At 41.9% G+C, this 26,982-nt stretch overlaps 1 protein-coding gene across 5 annotated transcripts in view; it reads right to left on the minus strand.

Moving 5' to 3' along the window:
* Positions 1-26,982, minus strand: part of ITPR2 (inositol 1,4,5-trisphosphate receptor type 2) — a 242,940-nt gene that overhangs the window by 31,643 nt on the left and 184,315 nt on the right. For all 5 annotated transcript variants that reach the window (XM_027660753.1, XM_027660754.1, XM_027660752.1 and 2 more), the window contains 7 exons: positions 16,983-17,090; positions 14,816-15,008; positions 11,015-11,140; positions 7,722-7,897; positions 6,256-6,420; positions 3,936-4,131; positions 1,767-1,859 (listed from right to left, as the gene is read on the minus strand). In XM_027660753.1, coding sequence (XP_027516554.1) covers positions 1,767-1,859; positions 3,936-4,131; positions 6,256-6,420; positions 7,722-7,897; positions 11,015-11,140; positions 14,816-15,008; positions 16,983-17,090 — 1,057 coding nt within the window. The remainder of the gene's footprint in view (positions 1-1,766; positions 1,860-3,935; positions 4,132-6,255; positions 6,421-7,721; positions 7,898-11,014; positions 11,141-14,815; positions 15,009-16,982; positions 17,091-26,982) is intronic.

Genomic DNA, 26,982 nt, shown 5'->3' on the forward strand with positions numbered 1-26,982 from the left:
AGTGTCCCATGAGTAGCTGGACAGCATTAGGCTGGCTGTCCTCTGATTAAGTTTAATTCAAAGGCAGAGCAGGTTAAGCACTAAGGCCACTCCACAATGTTAATCACAGGGTAGGAAGTGGGATGATAGGGAGATTTACCTCAAAAAGCCTCATCTGACAGCCCACAGCTACCTGGCTCCTGAGCCACACAAGCACAGGCAGGTGAGACACACCAGTGCCCACATGGATCCAGATGAACCTGCACAGGGTAGTACCAAACCTGGGCGTGGAATGAGCCTTTGGAAATATCCCCTTTTACAAACAGATACCTGTGCACCTTTCCAGTTCAGGTCTTTGTGGGTTACAGAGCACAAGGAGACATGTACTGTAGGATGTGAAGTTCCTTTAGGTGATTAAGCACTTCATCAGGCACAGACTGAAGTGATCTGGAAATGCCTTTGCACTGAAGAGTAGGAGACTCCAAGGGAGATGAGACCTTCTTTTTGAACAGGTGATTCACTGGCTAAGGTGAGCAAAACTCTTCTTGCTGAATGCTGGTTTTTTTAATGTTACTGGATAAATAAAATCTCTTCAAGATTAACTGACAGTGCACTTAGATGTCTTGTACAGCTCCCTTTCATTGTGGTTTGATTTTAAAGCAGCAGTACCCAAACAATAAGAAATGTAAGATTTCTATCATTTAAAGAGCTTGGCAAAAGCCACACTGCGTCTCTTTTGACTGATTGATTACTCTTTGAATGCAGCAGCTTTGCCAATAGCTCTTAGACTGTTTTCTCTATCTAGTCAGACAGCTTCCCATGTTGTTTATGAGGCCTGTTTACACACCAGCTGGGGAGAAAAAGCCTACTTTTATAGCCCTCTGCCTGAAGCCTTTGATCCTAAAAACTCAGAAATTAGTAGTGGAAGAATAAAGCTTATGAAACAGCATTGTACTAGCACACAGAGTAGGAAGGGACCATTTATGTCCTCAGTTTCAGCCCCCAGCAACCACAGGCAACTGTGGCAATAAATGTTTTAAGCCTGTGGATCAACCACTGTGCACACACCTCCACTGCAAAGGCCACAACACACTAAAACAAACTTAATATCTGGAGTGAAAGACTAACCTCCACAACTAGACTGTGCCACATGAAAAGAGTGGGAGACAGACACTCCTGGACCTGGGTTCTTAGGTTTTATGGCTACACCACAGCCTTGGCCTAGATGCACAAAAAAAGAATACACAAAAGCTTGCTGATATATATGCTATGCCATGAAAATCAACTTATGTGGCCCTAAATAGATCTAAGAGTGGCTCAGTGTGTGCAGGTGAGGATGCTGCAGATAAGCAGCAAGTTTTTTTCTCTAAGTCACTTGGCACGAAGCAACCTGTATATTCAGGCATAATGATTCAGCAAGCTCTTTTAATAACAAAATTAATGTCAGTGCATTTGGAAATTAGGTGTGGGAAGCACTCCCATTAATAGCAAGCTGCCAACTAAGCTCCAAGCGTTGCAGAAGTTGAGCACTTCTGGCTCACGACAATGATCATTACTTCTCACTCAAGCAAAGGTCCCTGCAACAGTAATACTTAAATTATAGAACCCCAGAATGGTTTGGGTTGGAAAGGACCTTAAAGATCATCTTGTTCCAACCCCCCTGCCATAGACAGGGACACCTTCCACCAGACCAGGTTGTTCAGAGCCTCATCCAACCTGGCCTTGAACACTGCCAAGGATTCCTTGATTCTAGCTGATCATCAGTCTGAGGGAACTTCTGTACTAACCTGGGTTAATAACTGGGATGCTTGTGGAACAGTTCTCTTTTGGACAGGCTCTCATCATTGATGTGAGGGTTGTAGTGGGGACTTCACCAATACCTGTGGGAAGAGCAGGATGTTGACAAAAAGATATCACATTGATGTGAAGTTTTAAATCATTATTTTCTAGAAGTGAATCACTGAGTTGGAAAGTTAAGAGGGAAAAACAGCACAAATTATACCACCAATTCCTCCTTCCTCAAAGAGTTTGCCTCAACAGCTCAAAGCAATCACAGTGAACAAAAACACAGTTTTATATTTACTGTATATCACAGCTATTCCCATTTCATCTCCTGAAATTAATGAATCTACATCAAATGCTGCTGCTGCTTCTGGTTAGAACAAAATATATTCAAAGCATGAAACAACTGTCAGATATGAAAATAATGTCAGTTTTAAAACCATTAGATAAATTATTCACAAAAGCTGACAAGAAGGACACCAAGCTGATGTTCAGTTATCCTGAATGTAGAATATTTAAGAGTTTTCAAGGATTATAACACAGTTTGTACTCATTTGTAAATATGTATGGGTTTGTGTAAAACACTAATTTAACATTCCCAAAGTGGGTAAATGTGTACATTGTACATCAGCTTGATTTTATCAAACCAATTTTATCTTGTGCATCTTCAACAATTTTCTGCATTTCAAATCAGAGGTACAAAAAGGTTTAAGGTGAAAAAAACCCGAAGGCAAAATCATACAACAAAAATAACAGACTAAGACAATGTGTGTAAGGGAGAAAACACGCGCTCTGACTTTCTCTTTCTGCTACTTTATAAAGAAAAAATTTAAAGCACTTGTCCTAGGAAGCATAATGTTCCCTCAGTATGCAGTCAGCATATTTTCTTGATGAGTTTTTTGATCAGAAATGGCAATGTATGAAGCCAGCAAGAACATACCCACACCACAAAAATCTGCCAAGAACTCGACAGAAGCAACACAAACACACAGGAGCTCCTGCACCGGATCAGACCAGTGCTGTGTGGAGCCTCACATCTTACTAAGATGGTTACAACTACCTTTGAAATGAAACTTCACAGCATAAATTCTGTCCCAGAAAGGAATGGTAAGTCAAATATAAGCCAACTTAGCCCTTAAAGGATGATCAGTGGAAAAAAAAATTATAAAATTATAGTATGTTAAAGAAATCTGTCAGGTTTCCTATTTTTTTAATATGGTATCAAACCAGCTATATAAGAACACCATGCCCATGAGTCTTGAATGGCCTTTGCCTTGTCTGTGTGCTTTAAATCCTGAAATAACAACTTTAGGGAAAGGCTGGCAAACACTGAGTGCACACAGTCCAGGCTGGATCCCACCGGTTGTTCTGTGCTTGTGTGCAAGTCTGAAGAGCTCAGTATTAGGGAAAATCATGCCCTTAGGAATTTAATCACAAGCTATTCTCAGGTATTTCTATGCAGACAGTTACTTCTCTGCCCATGCTCCCAAGGAGGCTGGTTGGCAGCACATACAAAGTGCTCAACAGACCAGACCTGGCTCCTTTCAGGCTAAGCCAGTTTGTAACTCTCTATTCACATTGGTAAAACCTCTTATGCCAGAAAGCTGGAACTCTGGCCTTTTTAAAACCGGTTAAAAACCTCCCAATGATTTTACTAAAGCCAGGATTACACAAAAATTATATGAAACACACACTACATTTAAAAGATCCTCCAGGAAACCTCCTATCGTTTGATGTGTGAATTGTGTAATAAATTTCTGCTGGATGTAATCAAACAAATACAGCTACATGTTAATCATATGCCTCATATAGTACACAGAAATTACTATGAGCTGCTTTTAAGGTGGGATAAGAAATAATAGAATCCACTTTGAGGTGCTTTTCCAAATAATTAGGAAATAGAGATTTTGTTTTTTAACATTATCACGAGTTTGAAAAGCAAACATAACAAATCAAAGGTGTTGGGTTTCAGTATTTCAACAAATAAACCCAGCCTAAAACAACTGTATACACATTCAATTTTACACAGAGACTTAACTGGGTGCTAAGGTATATGGAATTAGTTCTGCTCTCACAGGCACAAATAAAGCAATTTGATGTCCTTAGGTGAAAGTTAGGTTAGGCAGACAGAAAAGGGATACGTTGGATGCAAATTTTAATGTAAAAAACAATACCTGCAGCAGGGGTCCTGATTTTCAACCTGTCGACCTCCATGATAAAGTCATCCTTCAGGAAGAGGAAACCAATGATGGAGAAGAGATAAACCAGGATAAGTGCCAGCACTGCAGTGAGGATAATTGAACGACCATTCCGGGTAACACTTTTTATCACATTTAGCAATGTCTCTTCCCTGTACACCAGATCAAACAGCTGGGAAAGGCACAGAGTAGAGGAAAAATGCATACAAATGAGGCAATATATGGATGCTACATAGGAAAACAATCTGAACTATTGAAACATGTATCAAGCTGTGTTCTACATTCCTGGCTTCACAAACCCACAATTCCCACTGATTTCAGCGGGAGCTGGGCATGCTTATGGAGGAGAAAACCTAGCACAGAACTTCAGGGTTTAAGATAAATTAAGATATTCAAAACTCACAAAGTAAATAGAGCCTGATCCAGACATGGGTAACAGTGACCAACAAGATCCATTGTTTCCCCATGTTCAAAACCAAATTAGAATTAAAAACCAATGTCTTTATACTATGGATTTATACCTACAAAATAATTTTTCATCTCCCATCTGATTATTCTGGGCTGCAACTCAAAACTGCACTCATACATGTTAAGTAATTAAATGTCTGTAAACTGTTTCTTTGAGCTCATGGCATCATTTAAAAGCCGTTCGCATGTACAAGGATCAGAGCCACCTCTTTTTAAGTCAAAACAAATTCATGGCACTGTTTGTATAAAACTAGAAACTTCTATTCTTCTTTATCCTGCACTACATCTTTCCTGGTATTTAACTTTAAAGAAAAGTACATATTACAATAATACTGCCTTAAATGCCAAAGGCCTAAAATAGCAATTAAATGTGACAGGAGCTTTACAAGAACTTATAACTTTTTTTCTCTTTCAATTTTATTTACATTCTATAGTGCTTTGGACGTTATCTATAACGTATATATTTCCACTTGAAAACACTCAGATTACAGATATAAAGAGATACACTATGATTTATCAAAATGTTCCACAGAAGAAGGTATTAGCCCCAATTTCTAAGATCTGAAATCCACAGCCTTGTGAAAGTATTAATAATAAAGGAAGAAAGGGGGAAGACTGTTATTCATTCCATACAAGGCAAAGACTAAAGTGAAGAACAAATAGTAGAGTTTAGAATACATCCACTACTAAGTGAAAACCTGGAAGGAACCTGGGAACGTGGACAATTATAACGACCATGAATAATGGACATTGGTACTGAAAACAATAAGTCCATAGAATGTTTCTTAAACTACTTGACACTTTGCAAAGGATTTTAAGACAGAGTCCACCTTACTCATTGAAGGAATAGCAGGTAATTTGCTGTGCATTTTTTAAGCAGGAGAGTTACATCAATTTGCAAAACGTCCTGCAGCTACAGCCACAGATCTTGACTCCTTTGAAATCTGCCCAAACTTTGAAGCAGACTTTAATGTAAAGATCTGGAAAGTCTGATTTCAAAAGGAGCTCAACCAGAGTTAAGCACTGAACCCCTGAAAATTTTAGTGTCCTTAACACATCTCTGAAGTGTTGGGAGTTCACCACTCTTCAGGAAGCTGAGAAAGAGATACAACAACAGGAAAGCAAACCCATATAAATGACCACAATTTAGTCAGTCTCCCGACAAGTTTCACGTGTTCCAGTATAAAGCAACAGGATTAGAAAACAAGAGCAGTGAAACACCTTTTACTGCTATTCAGCATGAAGGGAGCAGTTAGTGGAGTTTAGCATCATTTTGTGTGATTCATTTTCACTGCACCTGTATCACGTTATAAAAAGGCATTCCATCTGGGTAATGGCAACAAAAGAAAATGAAGTGGAATACACTTAAAGTGATGGATCTCCCTGCTACACCAGAAGCATGCCATCCTCATTTCCCAAGTAATTTTTTTAAAATTTATTTTATTAGGGCTGAGGAATGGGATACGTTGGTATAGGTGTGATGCATACACCGGTGGGAAACTCCTGTCCCAGAAATGTCATGACTGACACAAGATACAGGAACGATGGACACAGAATATGAGGAAAGCTGGGAGAAAGGACTGGGCTTGATGATGATGATTGTCTGAAAAGAAAGGAACAAACTTCCAACTCTAAAGCAGATAAAATAAGTCCTAACAGGAACAGGTTCTAACAAAAACAGCAGCTCCTAAGGGGCAGCAACGCAACAGCGTGCTAAAAATACACATGATTTGGGCTTGATTGTCAGGAAGAAATTGAAGACAGCTGCATGGGTAACGGTATTTTCTATTTTTGCAAAGTTTTCCTCTGCACAGCAGCACATACTTACCAGGAAACTATAGAAGAATTCATGCACACAGAGGCCCAGCATGCAGACCAGGACATATGCCACGTGGTAGAGAAAAGCCATGTCCATGATGACCGCCCTGTAGCCACGGGTGAAAGTGCCACGGTTCCCAACAAAGCTCACCAGAAACACTATTTTGTTACAAAGCTGTGGGGGAGTAACAAAGGCTAGGTTTATTCCATCAGAAAATGTCATGTTAGTTAGTGTTTGCATTGCTGCCTACCTGTTGGTTTGACTAAATGCTCAACTTTTAGATAGCTGGAGAGAGGCGTGAGGAATCCAGCTCCAATGGTGCACTGGGAACAAACCCATGAGAGTAAGTGGAAGGACATCACCTCTCTGACACTGCACTGTGCCTCATTTGTGATTTATTTCTATGAATTGGGATTTATTTCTATAACCTTACTGAGTAGGTGGGGGGGATTAATGTCATGAGGCATTAAAAAACCTGAATTCCTAACGATCTTGAGTTTACTCTGCAAAAGTAGCTAGGAGTGCTACTACAAAGAGAACAAAAGTAACACAACAGAAAGTGTGTGGGGTGGGGGTGGGGGGGAGATCTACTGTTTCCCTCAGATCATGGTTTTCAATATAAAATCCCTAAAAACAACAACAAAAAAAAGAAAACTGGGGACATTTTTGAAGCACAGAATTTAAGCAACAGCATCAGGCTCTCCATTGCTCCCAAGCTTTGCCTGCGCTTGAACAGTAGTGCAGGAGTGAAAAGGTGAGGTCTAACCTCACCTGTTTGGCAGTCCAGAACAACCAATGAGGACTCAACATATTTTTTTTGTTCACAAATTTGACATGGGCAAGCACTTTACTTGCCTTGACCTTCATCTGGGTAGTTTTAAGTATGTGAAATTCCCACAGAACTAGTGGCAAATATCCCAATACTGAGGTGAATTAGAGCTGTAGCAGTCAGGTAGAAAGCTAAAGAGATGCCTTGTGAGCACCACTGTGTATCTCACCAAGCTCAGTAAGCATGCAAAATTATTCACGTCTAAGTTAAGAGATCTGGCAAAGGGCTGAATTTTTAATTTTGAAAACTCTTTTCTTCTCAAAAATATACTTAACATCACAGAAACATTTCACAAATTGGGGTCAATATTGCTGAGTGCACTTGTAGAGAAAATTATGCTTTTAACATGAGAAACTTTATATTTGATTGCCCTTATATAGCAATATTTCTTTAAATTTCATATTGTTTTTGATTTTAAAACATTTGCATATGCACAAAACGAAAACAGCTTTTTTTTTCTTAGCTTCTCACTTTGCTGACACTGCCGTTTCAGGATGACTGGAAATGATTTATTTTTTTGGCTTAACCATTGAACCAGAAAAAGAAGTTTTCGCACAGCTCTAATGAAAGAGGTTTTTTAAAAGGAGACCCTTAATATCTTTCCTTTTGCTGGCAGGGAAATTCCCCTTGCTTTTTAAGTACTTACATTAGCAGCACCGAGAAGTATCAAGGTAGGACCAAGCCCTATGGTATATATGGACCTGAGAATAACAGACACCAAAAAGGGGCGAATACCAACAGGCTTGGAGATGAAAAACAGCATTGCTGTACAAAATGCCACTGCTATCCAGAGAAGCACGGAAAACAACGGTGAGAGTGTGCCTGTGCAGAGGAGAAAGGGAGATTTGAGACAGGCATCTTTGGAGAGTCCATTTTTCCCCATGAAACAGCCCCAAAAGATCAATTCCTTCGCCAATATATCTTAACAAAAGTGTGATTCATGCACTGCAACTGCTGACCACGACTTGCCCAAATTGCAGTGAGAGCTATTATTCTCATAGCATTGTTGATTTTTGCACAGGTAATTATAAGAGCAGCTAATGAAATTTCCATTAAAATCCAAGGAGTGCTCAGAGATGGAGCAGTTTACCCTCCTCCTGGAGCAACCTGCTAATCAGCTCCCTTCTGCAGGGATCATTAGGGCTCCTCCGGTCTATGTCCACGATTGCTCAGCTACAAAATAGCCGGTCCTGGGGGCAGCACAGCGTGGCAGTGTCACGTTTCCATCCCCAGCTGCACCGAAGCGCCCCGGCTGGAAAAGCATCTTTCTCCCGCCCGGCTGCGGGTGTTCAGCGGGAGCCTCCGCCTCTGCACGGGAGCAAGGCACTTCCCGCAGCGGGAGGCAGCCACGGGGACTTGGGTAGGGACAGGCAGCATCTGCATGGCCGGGAGCAGCTGAATAGCTGTGCCTTGCTCCCGGGAAGGCAGCGGGTCCCAGGTCCTGCTGAGCTCCCGAGGGCATGTGAGCCGCTGTCTGCACAGCCAGTCTCGGCTGCTCTGCAAGATGCTGGCTCCGGGCTCTCCCTGAGTTTTGAGAGATGCCCCTATATTCGCCTCTCTCCTCTGCTTAAAGCCCTAGAAACACACCACGTTGCTGTGATATAAAAAGCACATTCAGATCTCAGGGCACTGTCACACTTGTACACTGACTTCTATTGTTATCGGATGAACCGAGAGGTCAGTGATGGGGGAAGAAGGGAATAGAAAATTTAGCTAAACTCACAATAGCAATCATGCTATCTCTTTGGCAACAGATGCACAGCTGAGCAGCATCACTGGGATTAGAAAACAATGAGATGAGGCCCTAGCCTCAACATTCAGATGGCATCTGAACTTCTCCAAAGTTCAGGAGTGTTTATATCCTTGGCAGGAGGTTCAAGGTCGCCTCTTGTCAGATAATTTCTCCGCCAACAAGATTTGGAAACTTTTAATGGATCCTAAAATATATCTTTCAAGTGGATCTGAAAGGTAAGGCCAAAGTTCTCTGTGGTTCTTTAAGAAATCACTTTTCCTTCTTCCCTACTGCAGATCCAACAATTTCACATAGCAGAACCCACACCAGTAACGTGCAGACAGGCACTCCAGAGGCAAGGAGCCTTCATGGAATCATGGAATAGTTTGGGTTGGAAGGGGCCTTAAAGATCATCTCACTCCAACCCCCTGCCATGGGCAGGGACACCTTCCGCTAGCCCAGGTTGCTCAGAGCCCCATCCAACCTGGCCTTCGACACTTCCAGGGATGGGGCAGCCACAACTTCTCTGGGCAACCTGTGCCAGGGCCTCCCCACCCTCACAGGGAAGAATTTTTTCCTAACACCTAATCTAAACCTACTCTCTTTTAGTTTGAATCCGTTCCCCCTTGTCCTGTCACCCCAGGCCCTTGTAAATAGTCTCTCTCCATATTTCCTGTAGGCTCCCTTCAGGAGCTGTCTTCAGCTGGAAGGAACAGTTTTGCTTATGTCCTATGACATAAGCACTGCAGGTACCTACTACAAGGCAGCACTTTGGGATGATTAGCTCAGCACAGGCACCTCAGACAGGTGGATTTAAGCAGAGTGAAGGGGAAAAATGGGAGACAAAACTCCAGCTGTTGGGTCAGGCTTTGGTGGAGGGGGAGGCTGGAATTAAGGAGGCTGCCTCATGACCTGCTAATCTCATTTGGTGACATGTATTGTTTATTGCTCAGGAATCCCTCTGGCTTTTACAAGCACTTGGAACTGGATTCCTAAAATGTGCTATCACAGGATTACTGGGGCCACTTAAACTAATACAACATAAATCTGCAGTTCAAAATAAGTATTAATACCGACTGATTGCAGACCAGAGGATTTCCATGAGTATAGATTAGCTAAAATTTAGTCGCTTAAAAGGTTTACTTTTAACTCTTTACTTTTCCTCTCGTCCTCCATGGGCTCTAATATGTGCACTCACTCCTGCTGACTCCCTCAGTTTACAAACAGGAGAGCACAAATGCTTCCCTTTTCCAGGCCCCAGCCCTGCAAACTTTGCTTTACTACACGAGGCTGTGGAGATGTGACTTGCAGAGACCACCCCATGGGGTGAAAGGGCAGCGTGGTGCCCCTGCCAATATATTTTAATCTGCTGCCTTTCTGTTCAAGCCAGCCAACAGGAATGTTTGCCGGTGCCAACTGTGGTGTTTGTGAAAAGCACATGTATCTACTAGAAGCTGGATTGCTTCCACCAGCCCAGTTCACATGCCATCAGACAGAGGTGACTCTCAGTCACATTACTGACTGGACTGACATGAATCAAAGACCCAGAGGTGAATGGCTCTGCTCCCATTACCAGTATTCTGAACTATTTAGTCTCCTTTATCCCAATTAAGCTTGTTTTGGCTTCGATGAGGCCTCCTGCTAGTCTGCTGCATTTATAGCAAACAATAAATTCCATTAAATATTTCCTGTGACATGGGATGAAGCAGAGACAGAATCATAGGTTTTAAGCATATTTTTATATAATGCATTTGTCCTCTGCAACAATTATGCCCCTTTATCCCAATAAACACACAGTCAAAAGCCAACAAGCTAATTTTCAAATCACTCTATTCTTTACGTTTTCAAGGCTGCGAGTCATTCAATTTGGTCACTTTTAAGGAATCTCTGTCCCTCTGCTGCCAGGAATCCTCCTTCAGTTCAGAAGCTGCAGTAGGACACTGCAATATGGCAATATAAAAAAAAACCACAAACATTAGCTGAGATCATCTAGATAATCTTCAGCTTATGTTCTGTCTATTTTACTCCACACTGCGTAGGCCAGGTGAAACGCAGAAGATCAACTACCACGTTTCAGACAACATCTGGCACCTACTTAGGAGACACTGAATGGCTTCTGCAGCACCTGAAGATGCAGTTTTATTTGTCAACCTCACAAATGAAAGCATCTAAAATTAAAAGGAAAAATAAAACCAAACTCCACTTGCCTTCGTCTCCATCATCTCCAAAAGGGTAGAAGAGAGCAACTGCTAAATTGATGAACACAGCCAGGTTGAAGGAAATGCTCCCCCAGAGAGAGATGTGTCTGGAGAACCAAAACAGGGCTTGATTATCTAGAAAGGGGAAAAGAGCAGCCATCAATGAAATGAAAGCAGGAAGAAACTCAATCAGCAATGGTCTGAAGAGAATTAAAAAATACAGATTAATGTATGATCTTTAAAATTAACCGAAATACACAAATATTAAACATAGGTTTGACATAAAACATAGCTTCAAACAGAGCTTTTAATCCAAAGATCACAATGCAGTTTATTATATATGGGAGTTTTGCCCCTGGTAAGATTTTAGGACTGGATATTTTGCAACAGAGTCTTTTCAGCTGCCTATGAAACTGCAGCCTCTGTGCAGGGGACACAAAAAATAGATTTTAGCACTCTGAATGCCAGTCAACCAGAAGACCCAGAATGGGTCATCCAGATAACCTAACTGGACTAAGTGCACTGCTGACATTTTGCAAAGAACGATGGAATAGGCACAGTTTCAGAACTCTGGTATGTTCCCAACCTTTGTCAGGCTGAAAACATCTTGATCTGCTTTGGGCAGCAGATAAAATTTTGTCTGACTGGGGTTTGGTACTACGAAAGCTGACTATTTCCTGCATGATACTCAGATGTCCAAGGTCACCTGCTGAAAAACAGCTCTGTCCTCCTGCTTAAAAGGACTCAAACGAGCCATGATCTCCATATGTGAAGTGCTGTAAAAACACACAGAAAGAGTCCATATCCCAAAGAACCTACAACCTAGTTAGAGAGGGCTAAAAAGGGAAACAGGGCAAAACAGGGTTAAGCCTTTGTGCCCAGAGTCACAAACGATTCAGGGAGAAGGCTGAGAACAAAATCAGAGGGTGCTAAGACCCAGGCATGCACTTCATATATATGACTGCACTACAATATGTATAAATGAACATTCAAAACAAGATTCTATCTGCAATAGTGCAAAAAGATCTCTAGCCAGAGGAGTTTTGCGCATGATGTGTCCCTGTTAATTAGGTTTTAAGGTACTGAAAACCTCCTGGAGTATGCAGAACAACCAGCTAACTTTTTATAAACAGCAGACTCCTTCAACTGCAAATGGCTGTCTCAGGCTTTAGTTTAAATAGACTTTAATGGTGGTTAGGCAAATATTCAGATTTCACTGTGATAACCTTAAACTGCTGACTGCTGAGATTTAAGCATGTGAAGCCACTGCAAATGACATCTGTCAATTTAAGCAACACACACTGCATGCTAACAGATACTTGGCTACAGAATGAACTGAGCCTCAACCTGTATTATCTTTTCAAAAACAAAAAAACCAACACAGAGACTTGTGAGCCATTCCACTGATGAAAGGAATTGAGGAATTTCTGTTCTGAATAAAAATAAACCAATTTTCTTTGTTTATAGCATTAGGCAGGTCTGGTCCATCTAAGTGTTGAGTTGGGCTCTTTTATTTGTGTTTCTTAAGCAAAACCCCCCGATATGATTTTGTTACTGAAATAATTTCTCTACAATATAGGAACTTTTATTCCCAAACAGACTGTGCAGATAGGGAGTTATTTTGGAATCATTTATTTTTCCACTTCTATTTCAGTCAGTTTGCCAGTAGAGACAAGTTCTTAGAGTACCACCAAGAGAAGAAGACTTGGGCTGATAGGGTTCATGCTGAAGACTTATTACTGCTATAATGAAAATTATAGCCTGAGAATTGACATTTATAAAAATTGCAACCAATATCTAGGTTTCCATCACATTAAGGTTGCTAAATATTGCTTTGACTACCCAGACTCCCTGCTGCTCTGACCACAGACCCTGTTTCTCCTTTCCTTCCTGATCAGTTGCTGTGAGCAGCTGATGTGTTATACTCCTAGAGAACCTGCATTTTAGCAGTGAATGACTCATGTATTTTTATATATGTTCAGCATGGAGAAGAGAAGGCTTCAGGGTGACCTAATTGTAGCCTTCCAGTCCCTGAAGGGAGCCTGCAAGGGGGATGGAGAGAGACTATTTAGAAGGGCCTGGAGTGACAGGACAAGGGGGAATGGCTTCAAACTGACAGAGAGTAGGTTTAGATTGGGTATAAGGAAAAAAGTCTTCCCTGTGAGGGTGGGGAGGCCCTGGCACAGGTTGCCCAGAGAAGCTGTGGCTGTCCCATCCCTGGAAGTGTCCAAGGCCAGGTTAGATGGGGCTCTGAGCAACCTGGGCTAGCGGAAAGTGTCCCTGCCTATGGCAGGGGGTTTGAATGAGATGATCTTTAAGAACCCTTCCAATCCAAACCATTCTGTGATTCCATGATATATAAAATACAACTTTCTGCTCCAAAAGCAAAGGGCAGAGTTGATAGTGGCTGAGGCAGGAGCCTCCTGTCCCTGAGACATCAGCAGCAGCTCCAGTCCTGGTGAGGGCCAGTGGCTCTGACAGAATGAGATAATCACAGAATATCCTTAGATGGAAGGGACCCACAAGGATTATCGAGTCCAACCCTCAGTCCTGCACAGGCCCATCCCCAAGAGTCACACCATGTGCCTGAGAGTATCATCCAAACCCCTTCTTGAGCTCTGGCAGCCTTGGTGCTGTGCCCACTGCCCTGGGGAGCCTGGTCAGTGCCCAACCACCCTCTGGGGGAAGAACATTTTCCTGAGATCCAACCTAAACCTGCCCTGACACAACTCCAGGCCATTCCCTCAGTCCTGTCCCTGGTCCCCACAGAGCACAGAGCCCCTCCTCTTCCCCTCCTGAGGAAGTTGTAGCTGCAGTGAGGTCTCCCCTCAGTCTCTTCCAGCTGAACACACCAAGTGCCCTCAGTCACTCCTCATATGGCTTCAAATCAAGGTCCTTCACCATCTTCATTGCCCTCCTTTGGACACTCTTTAAGGGCTTAACATCTTTCTTACATTGTGGTGCCCAAAACTGCCCTCAGACTTGAAGCTGCCCCAGGTCACAGCAGAGTGGGACAGTCCCCTCCCTGATGCCCCCCAGGACAGGGTTGGCCCTCCTGGCTGTCAGGGCACTGCTGACTCGTGTCCAACTGGCCACCAACCAGGACCCCCAGAGCCCTTTCCATGGCACTGCTTTCCAGCATCTCATGCCCATCAGTGAACTAAACTAGAAACTCAGGATACCTGCCTTGGCTTCATTGCCCCTCCTCCTCGTGCCCCTGCTCTGATCTCTCCCCCGTGATCTCGGCCATGCCTGCCAGCCTCTCCCACTGTCACGGGATGGACACCAGTATGGGCTCACTGGGACACCCTGCAGCCCAGTCACGCAAGGCTGATGTGAACTGGCAGAGGGGAATTGACTCCATGGGAGTCGGACAGATTTAAAGCAGCTGAGGTTCTGGTGAGAGATGTTTTTAAGTGACTGACATTTACAAGTTTTTTAATGGTCTTTTAGGAATCTGCAAACCTCAAATATGCAGTTACACATGTTTTTGTTAAATATTAGGGGCCTTGGCTTAATTAGGTGCAATGCTATTGAGTTGAGTAGAACTACACCCAGTTCATCCATCCCTCAATTTAACTTTTGGAGTCCAAAACATCATCTTGAACACATTACTAACTCCATATTATGCCTCTTTTACCGTGGCATGCAAGTGTCTCAGCTGACCTACGCTCTCAAGCCCTGAACAGTTTTGCCTGTGGTGGTATCAGAGTGAACAGAGAAAAGTGTATTATTAAAATCAAAGGATTTTAAGGTTTAAAAGCATGTTTTTAGCATAGTGAACCCATTTTTTGAAATTGCAATACTTACTCCTAATTTTCTTTTGCCATTTCATCTCATTGTACAGATCCTCTGTCTGCTGGAAAAAGTCATTGACTTTGCTGCCTTGTTCATCTCTCTCTGTTGTATTGAACACTCGACTTTTGGATTCCCGAGTGAGGAATTCACAAATATTGGGGACAGGGAAGACGATCTGTTCCATTGTTCTATCATGGCGAACAATCTATAAATAAAATACACATTTTTGTCAGGATCAGTGACTATCCAATCATTTTGTCATATCTTTTCTTGTTCACAGCTCGCCTTTTATTTATCAATTAATGCATAAATTATTTGAACATCACAATAAAGTCCCAAAATGGAGTAAAACTACTTTTTTATTTTCAAACACCTGCCTGAACAAAGTGGCCAACATATGTCTCAAGCAAAACCCACGTCCAGACTTCCCCAAATAGAAAAATTGTTCTAATTCAAAATGCTTCAGTTTTGCAGGAAACTGAAACAAACCTCTCCCAGTAAAAAGTGCAGAAGTTCAGGGGCTTTCTGCTCAGATTGCAAAATTATTTGCTCACCTTGAGTCTGTTTCTGTTATGGGATAAGTTGTGAAGGTGAACATGCAAAAATAGCACCTTGTTACTCAGACAGCACCCGTATCTTGTCAGTCTTTATCTTCTTACTTGGCAGAACCCAAGGTTCTGAATTGTTTGTATTTCAGGACTGACCAAGTTATCAGTGAGTGAACTGGATTTTATTTCATCTTACCCCACTGTCATCAAAATTGCTTCCCCATTCTGATTGTGGACTCTGCATTACTAAAAATACAGAAATGGGTAGAAAACTCATTTTAACTCCTACACCCATGTCTCTGTACAGCAACAGGTGAAAAAAAATCCACTATTTGACTTTCAAATCAAACAAATGAGATACCTTAATATAGGGGAGATAATATCTGACACAGCAAACAGGTCCAGGTCTGCTTTCAGAGAAAGTCCTGTGAATATCTATTTTGTATAGCAGCAGTGCTGGGTTGCAGAAGAAGTTATTGGCTACAGAAAAGCTGACCACAGTGCTTGTTTAATGCCTAAATTTACAACCTACCCAGATATCTTGGCTGATAAATGCCAAGAGATATCTCAGCAATGCCCAGAGTATTCAAATATATTAAGAGGAGCTCTGAGCTGCCCTCTGGACAACTATAGCCATGGAGCTTCCATTTATTCTGTAGGGGGATAACATGACCATTATCAGACAAAAGGGGTGGTGGGAAACAGAGAAGGACCCAGCTGTGGTCTGTCTTGATGGAAGGCAGGACAACACGGACCTGAGTCATGTGTCAGGACTGCTCCCTCTCCAGGCAAGCTCAGCTCCAGTGCTGGAGGAGCCTGGGAGCCCACTGAAGGACTTGGAGATTATTGGACCAGATTCAGGCTGGGCCCGTATGCACCCATGCTGTGCATTTTTCACACTTGGCCAGTTCTGGACTTGCTACAGCTTTTCTGAGGGAGAGCCAGACGCCTCCGCTCCCCGCAGGCTCTCGCAGCAGCTGCCTTTGCACCACAGAAATTCTGCTCCTGACAAAGTCACTGAGCTACTCCAGTGCCCAACTCCTATCGTGATTCCTATGATCCCATGAAACCTGCAGGAGTCCAAAAAGGGATATAAGAATTATGAACCTAAATACCTCTGTGGTTCTTGATCTAAATCCAATCCATGGCAGGTGTAAAGTTTAAAACAGAGAACAGAACTGCTGAACCAGGCCAAGCCTTAGTCTTTTAAACAAAAGCCACACTGAATGTCTACACCACTTCAAAACCCCTTTGTACTCCAGCCAGACTTTTAATTTGATCAGCCAGCATCACTGGCTTTGAAACTCATGATTATTTATTTGAGTGATGTACCATACAAGATTATTCTTGACTTCATGACACAGCTACTGTCCGCAGTCAGTATTTCCCTAACAAAACATGTTTGGTAACACAGAGGAAAGCTCCTGTAAAATGATTATTTAGAGCCACTTTTGATATAGGTGCATTCCTTTTTCTCCTACAGCCAAAAGTACATTATTCAGCTTTCTCCTCATAAATAATCTGCACCATTTGAATAAGCTTTGCTGCTCAGAAGCTTAAAAAGAGGTGATACACCATGCACAAGATGCAGACTTGTCTCATATTCAATCTTCCAGGGAGCAATTCTTTACCTCTATCTGTGCAGTATGTTTGGCATAAAACCTCAAGGCTTCATCTCCTTCATCTGGATCTGACCCTGGCTTCAGCATCTGTTGCAATGTTTTATTGTGACGAGCCAACTAGAAAAGAAGAAAAATCTGATTTATGTCCTGCTGCTATGTTTTCAGCTTTATCATCTCCACTTAACTACCACAAATCCTCCTTCCCCCCATTCCCATATACTTACATGCTCAACCCAGTGGGGCTCTTTCCACAGATAACAACAAAAATGTAATTACTTGAGAACAATAGAAATAATTTAGTCTTAAAAAGTCAGCAGCAAGTCTTCGGCTGAGATTTATGAAAGGCAGCTTAGCCTGCAGCCTAGATGGTTTTTGGAGGGCTTTTGACAAATGCCAAAAAATTAGACTGAATGCTTCTTTTCACTTGAGTTTAGACATAAAATTTGCATACCTCTGAGTACAAAATTACATTTCCAATTAATTTTTCTCTGCGATTTCAAAAGGCTAAACCAGGTTGTAGGTTGGTATTTCAGGGCTGGCAACAATGGCAGTAAAGTCCACAACTATTTCAAAGGTAGCTGGACTGCAGTGGTGGGAAAATACACTCTAAACTACACCATTTATATACATAGCAAATATATACACAAACACAAATATGTATTTCCGACAAGCTTTTATAAATTATATACTTTATATGACTCATCTGTTCTATGTTCAATGGTAAACTTTTTAAATGCTCGATGGCTGCACAAAGTTTAAACCCAAGAAAGTTGGCAAATGCATTCATGACCTCCCTTAGGTGAGTGAGAGACAAAGACCTAATTATGAGGCATGAGAACACACTAAAAATGCAGTTTTCCCCATATCCTAGTGAGTGGTTTTCATCCAGAATGAATGAGGCATTTCACCTATTTTAAGGTGGGAAAAAAACGAGGCAGGAAAGGCAAGGCTCCCTCGCAGATGTGAACCGGGTCTGAATCACTACACTGACATTACCACCACAGACTAGACACAGCCATTAGAAACGAGGCAAAATGACCACAGGAACCAGGCTTTGAAGTGATGATCACCACAGGTGGACCAGGATGTACTACAGTCTGGTGAGGAATTATAAAAATAACAGCACAGCTGCAAAAGGACTGTCAGGGATCAAGTCTAAAAGTAACAGTAGATCCAAACAGATCTTGTAATAATCTAAAGAGAAAGTGATCTCCCTCATTTGTAAGATGTTTGCACGTCTTACCACCTCCTCTTTCATTTCCCAGTAAGGCATGGAGGAGGTACATATATAATTTACTCTGTTTATAGTTCCTTAGAATCTACTGATCAAAATCAATTTTCTTCTGGATCTTGATACAAACTTATTAATTAAAGATGAATAATAAATAGAACATCCAAAAGAAAAGAGAATAAAAGAAAGGGATATTCAGGAAGAATAAATGTGCTTCCTACAACTTCCTTAGGGACAGAATTCTGTTTGGCCCTGAGCCAGTGTGTCAGAACATCAGCATTTAAAAAAAGGCTCATGAGCAGATATTCAGGGAGGCATGCAAAAAAAAAATAACATGGGGGTCAACTGCAGAGGAATGTTCTTTCAATTGGTAGTAGATTTCTGCCCTGAACAGTTAATTTTTTATGCTATCTAGTAAATGCATGGCTACTCTCATTACACATATCAATGTCTTAACTTAAACATCCACTTATTTTTGAGACTAAGAAGGTTCTTTAAGACTATCTGACTAGTTCTTCTCTTTCACGCAAGCCACATAATCTGATCCAGTGAGCAGTCTTTGCAGTATGGCCACAACAACTGCTTAGCAAGGCAACTTGGATTCATTTTCTAGAGGTCTTTTGCATCCCCCTCAATCATGGAGAAACAAGATGAGCTTGTGGAAATAAGACAGTCACTGTTTAAAATTTCCCTCTAACCAGAGTTACTGCTTTTGCCTTTCTGCTTTACTGGATGTCCCTCTGCTTCTGTACTTAAGAAAGGGCAAGCAATAGTGCCTAGTTCACCTTCTCCGTATCATTCATCATTCTGTACCCCACTGTCATGTTCTCTTTTATTTGTCTCTTCTTTAAATTAAAACAACCCCTATCTTTCCCATCCCTCCTCAAATAGAAGACTGTGACTCAATTATTTTCCCTGTCTATCTCCAAATGCCCTTTACTTTGCCTGTATCTCTTCTTTAAGATACAAAGAGAAGAACTGACTAGACAGAATGCAATCACACCGTGCTTGGAGTGCTGAATTAGCATAATCAGAAGTAAATATATTCTCCTTTTTTAATCTTCTGTAATACAGATGAACTTTGCCTGTACCCTGACCTTTATTTCTCCAATATGAGCCATTAAGATTTTGTGTTTTCTAACAAATGACAAGTCAAGGATGCATGGATAGTTCTTATTATTAAAAGTATGTCCATTTGGAGAAAGGGACATGGTATAGATTCAGAAATTTCCATTAGTACGACAAAAAACTTTCTATAATCATCCTTGAATTTCTATATAGAATTGGAAATGCCATTTGTAAACCATATGAAATCTCCAGGTATTACTTCCTGATATGCTTTTAACTGTCCATAACTTTTAGTGTAAAAGTATTGCTTGGTAAGTGTCAGTAACAGAAGTTCCCTCACCACGTGGACCAGAAGGGAAAACCATCTCAGCCCTCTCATGGGACTGAGTAGAAGAGGGTGTTCAGAGACTGCTGGGGATCTGGGACAGTGCTGATGCATATTTTGCTCTCAGGTTTCATGTGAACAGCAGCCACACACTTTAGAACAGTGTTTATTCAGTGATCTTCACTGTACTTTATGAGGCTGTGCTTTCAGGCTGTGACTGTCTCATGCTGAGACAGAGCCCAGCATGGCACAGCTGGGGCTTCCTGACACAAGCACTGGACAAAATGACTCCAGGAAGAGGCAAGGATCTCCTGTGCCAGCACCTCGACTGCCAGAAAAGACACATCAGCAACAACAAGGGATTGCTGACCGAGATGGAGGAACTGCAGCAGATTTCGGGAGGGGAACCTACCTAAAGGCACCAGCAATCTTGAAGTGATGGAGCTGAATCTTCTTGTAGGCAATAAGCACCCATAACTTCATTTCTCTCTGCTTCCACATCTCTCTGTATCCACTCACCTTCTGTGTACTCTGGACCTTCAGAGAGTAACCTGAGGGCAAAGGGCCCATCTATTTTCTGCTCCTGTTGTAGTTCCTACATGGGATGGATTCCTCTACGTCGACACAATAATAACTGCTGCTAATATTTCTGTACTGTCACAGCTACAGTGATGAAAGGCTGTTGCGGGCAGCAGTCTGGGAGAGCTCAGGTCTGAAGCAGAGGCCCACAGTCTGACACAGAACAGCTTTAGAAATGCTATGTTATTTGGCAACTACAGTGCTTTCTGAAGCTCTGCTTTCATGATCCCTTCCTTCTCCCCATAACAGGCTCAAACGCCCACATGGCCAAAGGGGACTGTGTCAACAGACTCCTTGACCAGCACAGAGCTTTTTGTGAGATCAAAGACACACCAGTGAAAACAATAATGTAGTGGCAAACTGTGAACCTAAAGTACGGAAAGCTTTTCCAAGCTTATAATACACCCAAGGTGACAGTTTGTGAGTAGCACATAAAGGCCATGCAAGCTCTGAATGATATTTTTTTCGTATTTAACTCCTGTGTTATGTCACAAATCTTCTGGGGCAGCTGGAGGACAAAACACCACATGGACATGGCCAACAGCAACTATAATGAAAAGAATTGCCCCCATCTATGTTTGCAAAGCAAAGCTCAGAAATGCATCTCAAAAAAGCACTGTAAGTGAAACTTATAAAAAAAAAAATAACCATCACTAGAGCCTGAATTTGGAGAGACCCCCAGAAAAAAATCACCTTTGAGGAGAAAACTCTCTCAGTCACTCACTCCCTCACCCATCAGCCATGCCAGTGACAATATTTTAGATGTCAACACTGTACTTTACCACTCATTAAGGAATGTAGGGACAAGGAAGCAATACCATATAATGGAACACTGATTTCCAAAGAGGGGATGTGTAAGGCAATAGCTCTATGAATAAAGATCATTTGGCTTTCAGTCAGCTCTTGATGAAGGACTGTTGTTCATCTTGAAAGATTTTTACTTTAAAAATTTGGAAAACACTGTAATAAAGCATCAGTACAAAATGTGAAAGATTGAGGACAGAGCAAGAACACTAAAGACATTAATAAAGAAACAGGAGAGATAAATGACAGAATTACAAGTAATACTCAGTCTAAACTCCTGACACAACATGACTATAAAATCAGATCTGCTACTCATCTGGGATGCCATATATGATCAGCAGTGTGGAAAACCACAGCAGACTCAGCTTTGGCAATTAATAATACATGAGTTTCCTGCAGGCCTTTTGTTTTAAAGGCAAGATTACCTTGAAAAAAGAATGAAGTTATTTAAATGTTCTTAAAGAAAAAAGTGATTTAAAGCTCTGAACATTCATTTCATCAGCCTGTCATTAACTCATTGACCTGGGATAGTAGATTAGTTTGCCAAAATATGTATATGTATATATGTGTGCATATGGAAAAACTTCTGGGAAAAGAGAAGGTTATTCTCCACTTTACACCAGTAAAGTGGACAGCAGTACAAGAAATACAAGCTAGAAACAGGTTGAAGCCCCCCAAATTCTGAGAGATCTATTTCACTCTCCAGCATCAACTGCCAGACCTGGGGGGTAAAGGTGACTTTTTATGACTAGAATGGTACAAAGGGATCTTAACGAGTGAGGCTTAGTGTCCTGTAGGCAATCAGGGTTTCCATGGAAAAGCTGCTTCACGGGCCAAGTGTCAAACATGTTAAACTGATTTCCTAAAAAAGTTGATGAAATATTACGAAAAGCACTGGGTAACTGGCTGAGAAGCAGAGATAAAGACACAAATAGTTCCTGTGCCTTGAAACAATATACACTTAGAGTATTAAGAAGTATTACAAACACTTAAAAATAGAAAAAAAACTTATTTAGGCAATTATTATCCTTGTTAACAATTCCCTCAAGTTTCTTCTCACAGCTGTAAGGCTGTTACTGATTAGGAGATACCTGGCACACCTGACAGGGGAAGGGCACTGGTTTAGGCAGGGAGCATGCAGGGAACTGAGGCGTGTTTTGGGGTGAGAACTGGATTTGGGGGTGTTTGTAAGCTCCAGAACTGCACAGTGCCCTCTCTGTCCTTGCCCCATTCCCCAGCTCAGCTCACTAGACAACCCTCTGGTGTGCCAGTGAGTCCCTCTAGCCTGTCAGGGCAGAGAGGCCACTCCACAATCCTGGAAGTTAATGAACTACAGACCTTCGTGAAAGTGAGGCAAGAGTGTTTGCACAGACCTGATGTCCAGTGCATGACATCTGAGAGATCTGCTGCGAATTATCTTCACCCCTACCCAGTCAGTAACCAGACATGCCGCAGGGTGGGCTGCCAGCCCAAAGGCCAGTGGTCTTTCACCAGGGAGAGATGAGACAAAATGTAACTTGCGGCAGCAGCAGAATAATTGCATCTGCTCAGATTAGTTTCACCTTGCTGTGCAAACAGACTCGTGCAGCTGGGGCTCATTTCCAGCTGAAATCTCTTCCTCTTTTTTCTCATCAGTCCCTTTGGCTTCTGGAGCCAGGCAGTGTGAGATCTGGCACCAAACCCCCTCACAGGGGGATAACCCAGTCATCTCACCGAACACTTCATTTTCTGCTTAGAGAGCAGAAAAGGATAAAAAAGACACCTGGGGACTGACAAGAGAAACCCCAAGGACTGAGAAACAAGGGCAAAGAGAAAGTTAAGGGAGTAGCAAACAGGATGGGTGACAGACAGAAGGATAGGAGACAGAAAATGAGATCCTCTTTCTCAGCATGCCAGGACCTTACCACATGCCAGCTCCCTGCCCAGGGCAAATGAGAACATTCCTAACCCACCGGTAAACAAGGAGAGAGAGAAAGGAAAGGAAAAGGAAATATCATCTTAACCATAATTGACCAGAAACTTTTATTCCAACTGGCTTTACTAAGAGCAATAACAACTTCCCAGCTCCCCACGTTCCAATCAAAGCTGAATGGTGCTTTCTGCAATACACAGGGCAACTTCCTTTCCAGAAGTCATTACAGTTTTATAGAGCAGCACCTTTGCACTCTGCCACAAAGCAATCTGTTAACAAACATTAGGAACAGCAGGGATGGAGCAATGGGAGCCTCTCAAATCAAGTATTCATTGATTTCATTTAGATGATTATACTGTACAGAGCAACCAAAAGAGTTTAGAGTTAATCTTTCCCTGATGGCTTGTGGTACATGAGCAGGCCCCTGGGTGGTCCAGACGCTTTGGATTCTGTTGCTGGGTCTTTCATGGCCTCATATAACCTCTGAGACACCAGCTCTCCTCCCCAGCCTCCACGTGGTGCACACTACACGTTATGGGTAATAGTGATCTACCTCACAGGGAAAGGAGAAATAAAACACCTCAATATTATCATATAAGAGAAACCACCACAGCTAAGTGAACTCCATCGCTATTAAGTTTGCAGCCCCCCCTCCATAGTAATGCTGTTGCTATTTTTGTGGTGTTTGCTGTTCTTTTTTCCCTGATGAAAACCAGCAGAAGACAAAATGACTTGCTAATATTTCAGTAAGTTTTACTTACACTTGCCTTCTCTGCAATTTCTTTTAGTTACAAAAAAAAAAAAAAGTGTGTGTGCATGGGGAAAGTTCAGGTCAGATAAAAAGATGGTGCAACCAAACAAAATTAACTTGAGCTGAATGTATGTGAAATATCTCTGCAGGCCAGAAATATCTCTGTCATGGGCAGCTGTGCCTTCTTGAATCAAACCAGCTCAATGGTCTCATTTGGCTTTTGGTGTACACTGATCATACTGAACACAGAATGTGGGCAGCAGTATTCAATCCAGAAATATTCCAACAGGATGACACAACTGCACTTGTAGACTGCCTCCCATGATTACTGTAAGCAAAGTTTTGGAGGGTACAGGATGGAAGGAAATAAGGAGATGATGGAAGTGTCAGATGTGATTATAGGAACATAACAAGAAGGTTCAATGGAAAAGGGAGAAAAAGAGAGCAGAGTTATTGCTACTAGACATTTCACAGCACAAGGCAGAAGATCCCAAACCCACGCAACTTCTGTGAAAGGCAAATAAAACATCGCTCACCAACATTGTATAGACACAATCTGAGATTTGTGTCTATGAATCCCAAATCCACACAGCAAGGGAACTGTTCACCTCTAAAAGCCACCAACACTTTATATGAATACAAAATACATGCATACACCTGAGATAAGCAAGCTGTGAAAGGCACAACATTTTCAGGAACTCTTAAAATCCTTTAGTTACCAAGCACTTTACTTTCTATGTTTCCCTTCTCCTCTGAACGTGATTCTCTGCCAAACAACCATCTACTTCTGTCCAATATGTGGCTTCTAAAGAAAAGCAAGGCTAGTATAAACAAACAGAAGGAGGAACTGCTTATGATTCTTACTTTGGGGGCAGTGTGGTGAAGGGAACCACCGTTTTAAGTCTTTAAGTATGGACACACTTCCTTCTGTAAGCCATAACACCAGAAGAGGTTGACTGGTATTTTCAATCATGCTGTTGAATCTCTGCCTCCCTCTCCAATTAGCAAAGCAAAACATCTCTAAAAAAAAATAATTAGGAGCATAGGAACAGAGAGCAGAGAAAGTAAAATGATGAGTTCCTGTTTCCAACTCTGTGTTATGGCTATTGTCCTCAGGAGAGCACTTTCACCTGGCACCTATAAAGTAACAGTTCCTGGTGGGAGAGCAAAATGGTAAAAATTTCATCTCTCTCCCCATCAGACATTCCTGACTAAGGCTGCTTTACACAACCAGCTAGCAGCTAAATGGTGTTCTGCAGACTCAAAGAAGGAAAAGGCTGGAAAGACCAAGTTCATTTGAGGCTATATAATTTGTAAAACAAACTCTGAAAATCTTTGCCCATAGAAAAAGGCAGAGAAACCATTTCTTTAACCCCAGGTTGATTAGATGCTTATCCGTGTGCAGGTCTGAAGGTGATCAAAAGTAACTGGTCGCCTCACTATGGGTGTAGAAAAGCATAATCAGCCGTTAAAACTAAATTTCACAGCTGGACACTTTTATTCAGTATCTCATAAAGCTGCCTCAGAAAAAGTGCAAGGTGGACCTCATTTTTGGCTTTCTGCACTGTGTTAAACAAGTGAAATAAAGGGGATGGCAGCTGAGCTCTGCCTATTTGTAGATTAAAAATTCAGATCTTGTCTAGAAAACTCTATGATGACTGAGATACCTAATTAAATTATGACATCAGAGGAGATGAGAGTTAAAACGGAGCAACTGTGAGGAACAGACATATTTTGACATTCTGTTTAATGCTCTTTATTTTTGTTAACCTGTAATTACTTCAATGACTACTGAACATAGAAAACTATGTCTTTGTTAGAGATGTTGTCCCCCCGCCCTGATTTTAATTAAGGTGTAGGATTTCACAATGCCTAATCTGAGGCCTATTAGAATTGCTCTGATACTATTAAGTGAGACCAGACTTCACTTCCATGATATTTCCAAGGTTACCCTCACTTTCCCTCAAAACAAACAAAGCAAGTTCCTCCCAGCTTAGAGTGAAGTGGTTTAGTGGTGCTTGAGATATGAGAAAAAGAGCATTTTACTTCATTTGATGGAATCGTCAAATGGAAAAGCCCAAGATCTGTCTCCAGAGCAAAAACTCAACCCCTTGTGTAATTCAGCTTCCAAAATAAGGGGAGTTTCTTGCAATCTGAACAAAGTAAGCAGCTACATTACATACATTTCTGACAGACAATATATACACAGAGCAGTTGAGGGTGACTGAAAGTGCAGTCTGCTTTGAAGAGTGACTTTGGAAAGATGGCACCATGTGGTTCCACATTTATTGCCTCCCAACGGCTTCTGGGTTGAGTTTGCTCACTTTGCAAGTTAACTTGATTTTTAATTCCACACAACACTTCTCCAAGCAATTTCAATAGTAAAATTTTGAGTCAAGATGTCCTTTCCCCCCCCCCATACATCATCACTCTGAATGAAGACTGTGCATGCCAAACACAAGCGGGCAGCTCTAGGGTAAGAGCACAGTTTGAGGGCAACAGGTCAAGTTCTCTACTAGTATAAATCAGCATGAATCAGTATTGCTTGCCTACTTCCAGTGGAGGCATTCCCACACAGACCAGCTGTGGATATGGCTAAATGAAGGCCCATTCTTCAAGTGGGAAGCTGAGTACCTGCCCCACCTGTGATACAGAACCAAAGGAGGACTAAAGTCACTCTGCCCAGCCCATGATGCTTCACACAGCAATAAAAAGGTAGTGTGGGTACTGCTAGTACAGGGCTGCAAACAGAGCCTGAGAGCAGAGAATGTCTTAAACAGTATTTCATTGTCCCACAGCCAATTTTCAGAGTAAAACCACAGACTAATGTGAGGATTTCACAATGTAGACATTTGACAAAGAAAGGATATTTCTTCTGGTGTAACATTTGGGCCTCGACACAAATACAACATATTTCCCAATGACAAAAAAATCTTGTAAACCACAAAACACAAGGATTACAGAAGTTACAGATAGAAGAAGAAAGCCACAAAGCAGAAATATTAAGGCCACCTGTGCCCTTAGTGAAATGCACAGTCGCCACAGTCAAACAGGATATATCGCTCATTAACATCACATATAATAAATCACACACATATGTATAATAGACACTTTATCTTATTCTAAAGAAGCAGAACCAGAAAATTCAACAGAAGCTAAAACTTCTGTAGCCCAACGTACAATAAAAGGTGTAGCTTGAATCCTAGGAGCTCTTAGCAGCCTAACTCAACAGGACACCAGATGGAAAACAGAGGTCCCCATATAAGTCCCTGTCAAAGTCAGAACAGGATTCTGAGGTGAATGCTTCCAAGGAGAAATGGGGGGGGGGGGGGGGGGGGG

Source organism: Corapipo altera, unplaced genomic scaffold (genome assembly GCF_003945725.1).
Source record: "Corapipo altera isolate COAL_440 unplaced genomic scaffold, ASM394572v1 239, whole genome shotgun sequence".
Lineage (NCBI taxonomy): Eukaryota > Metazoa > Chordata > Aves > Passeriformes > Pipridae > Corapipo > Corapipo altera.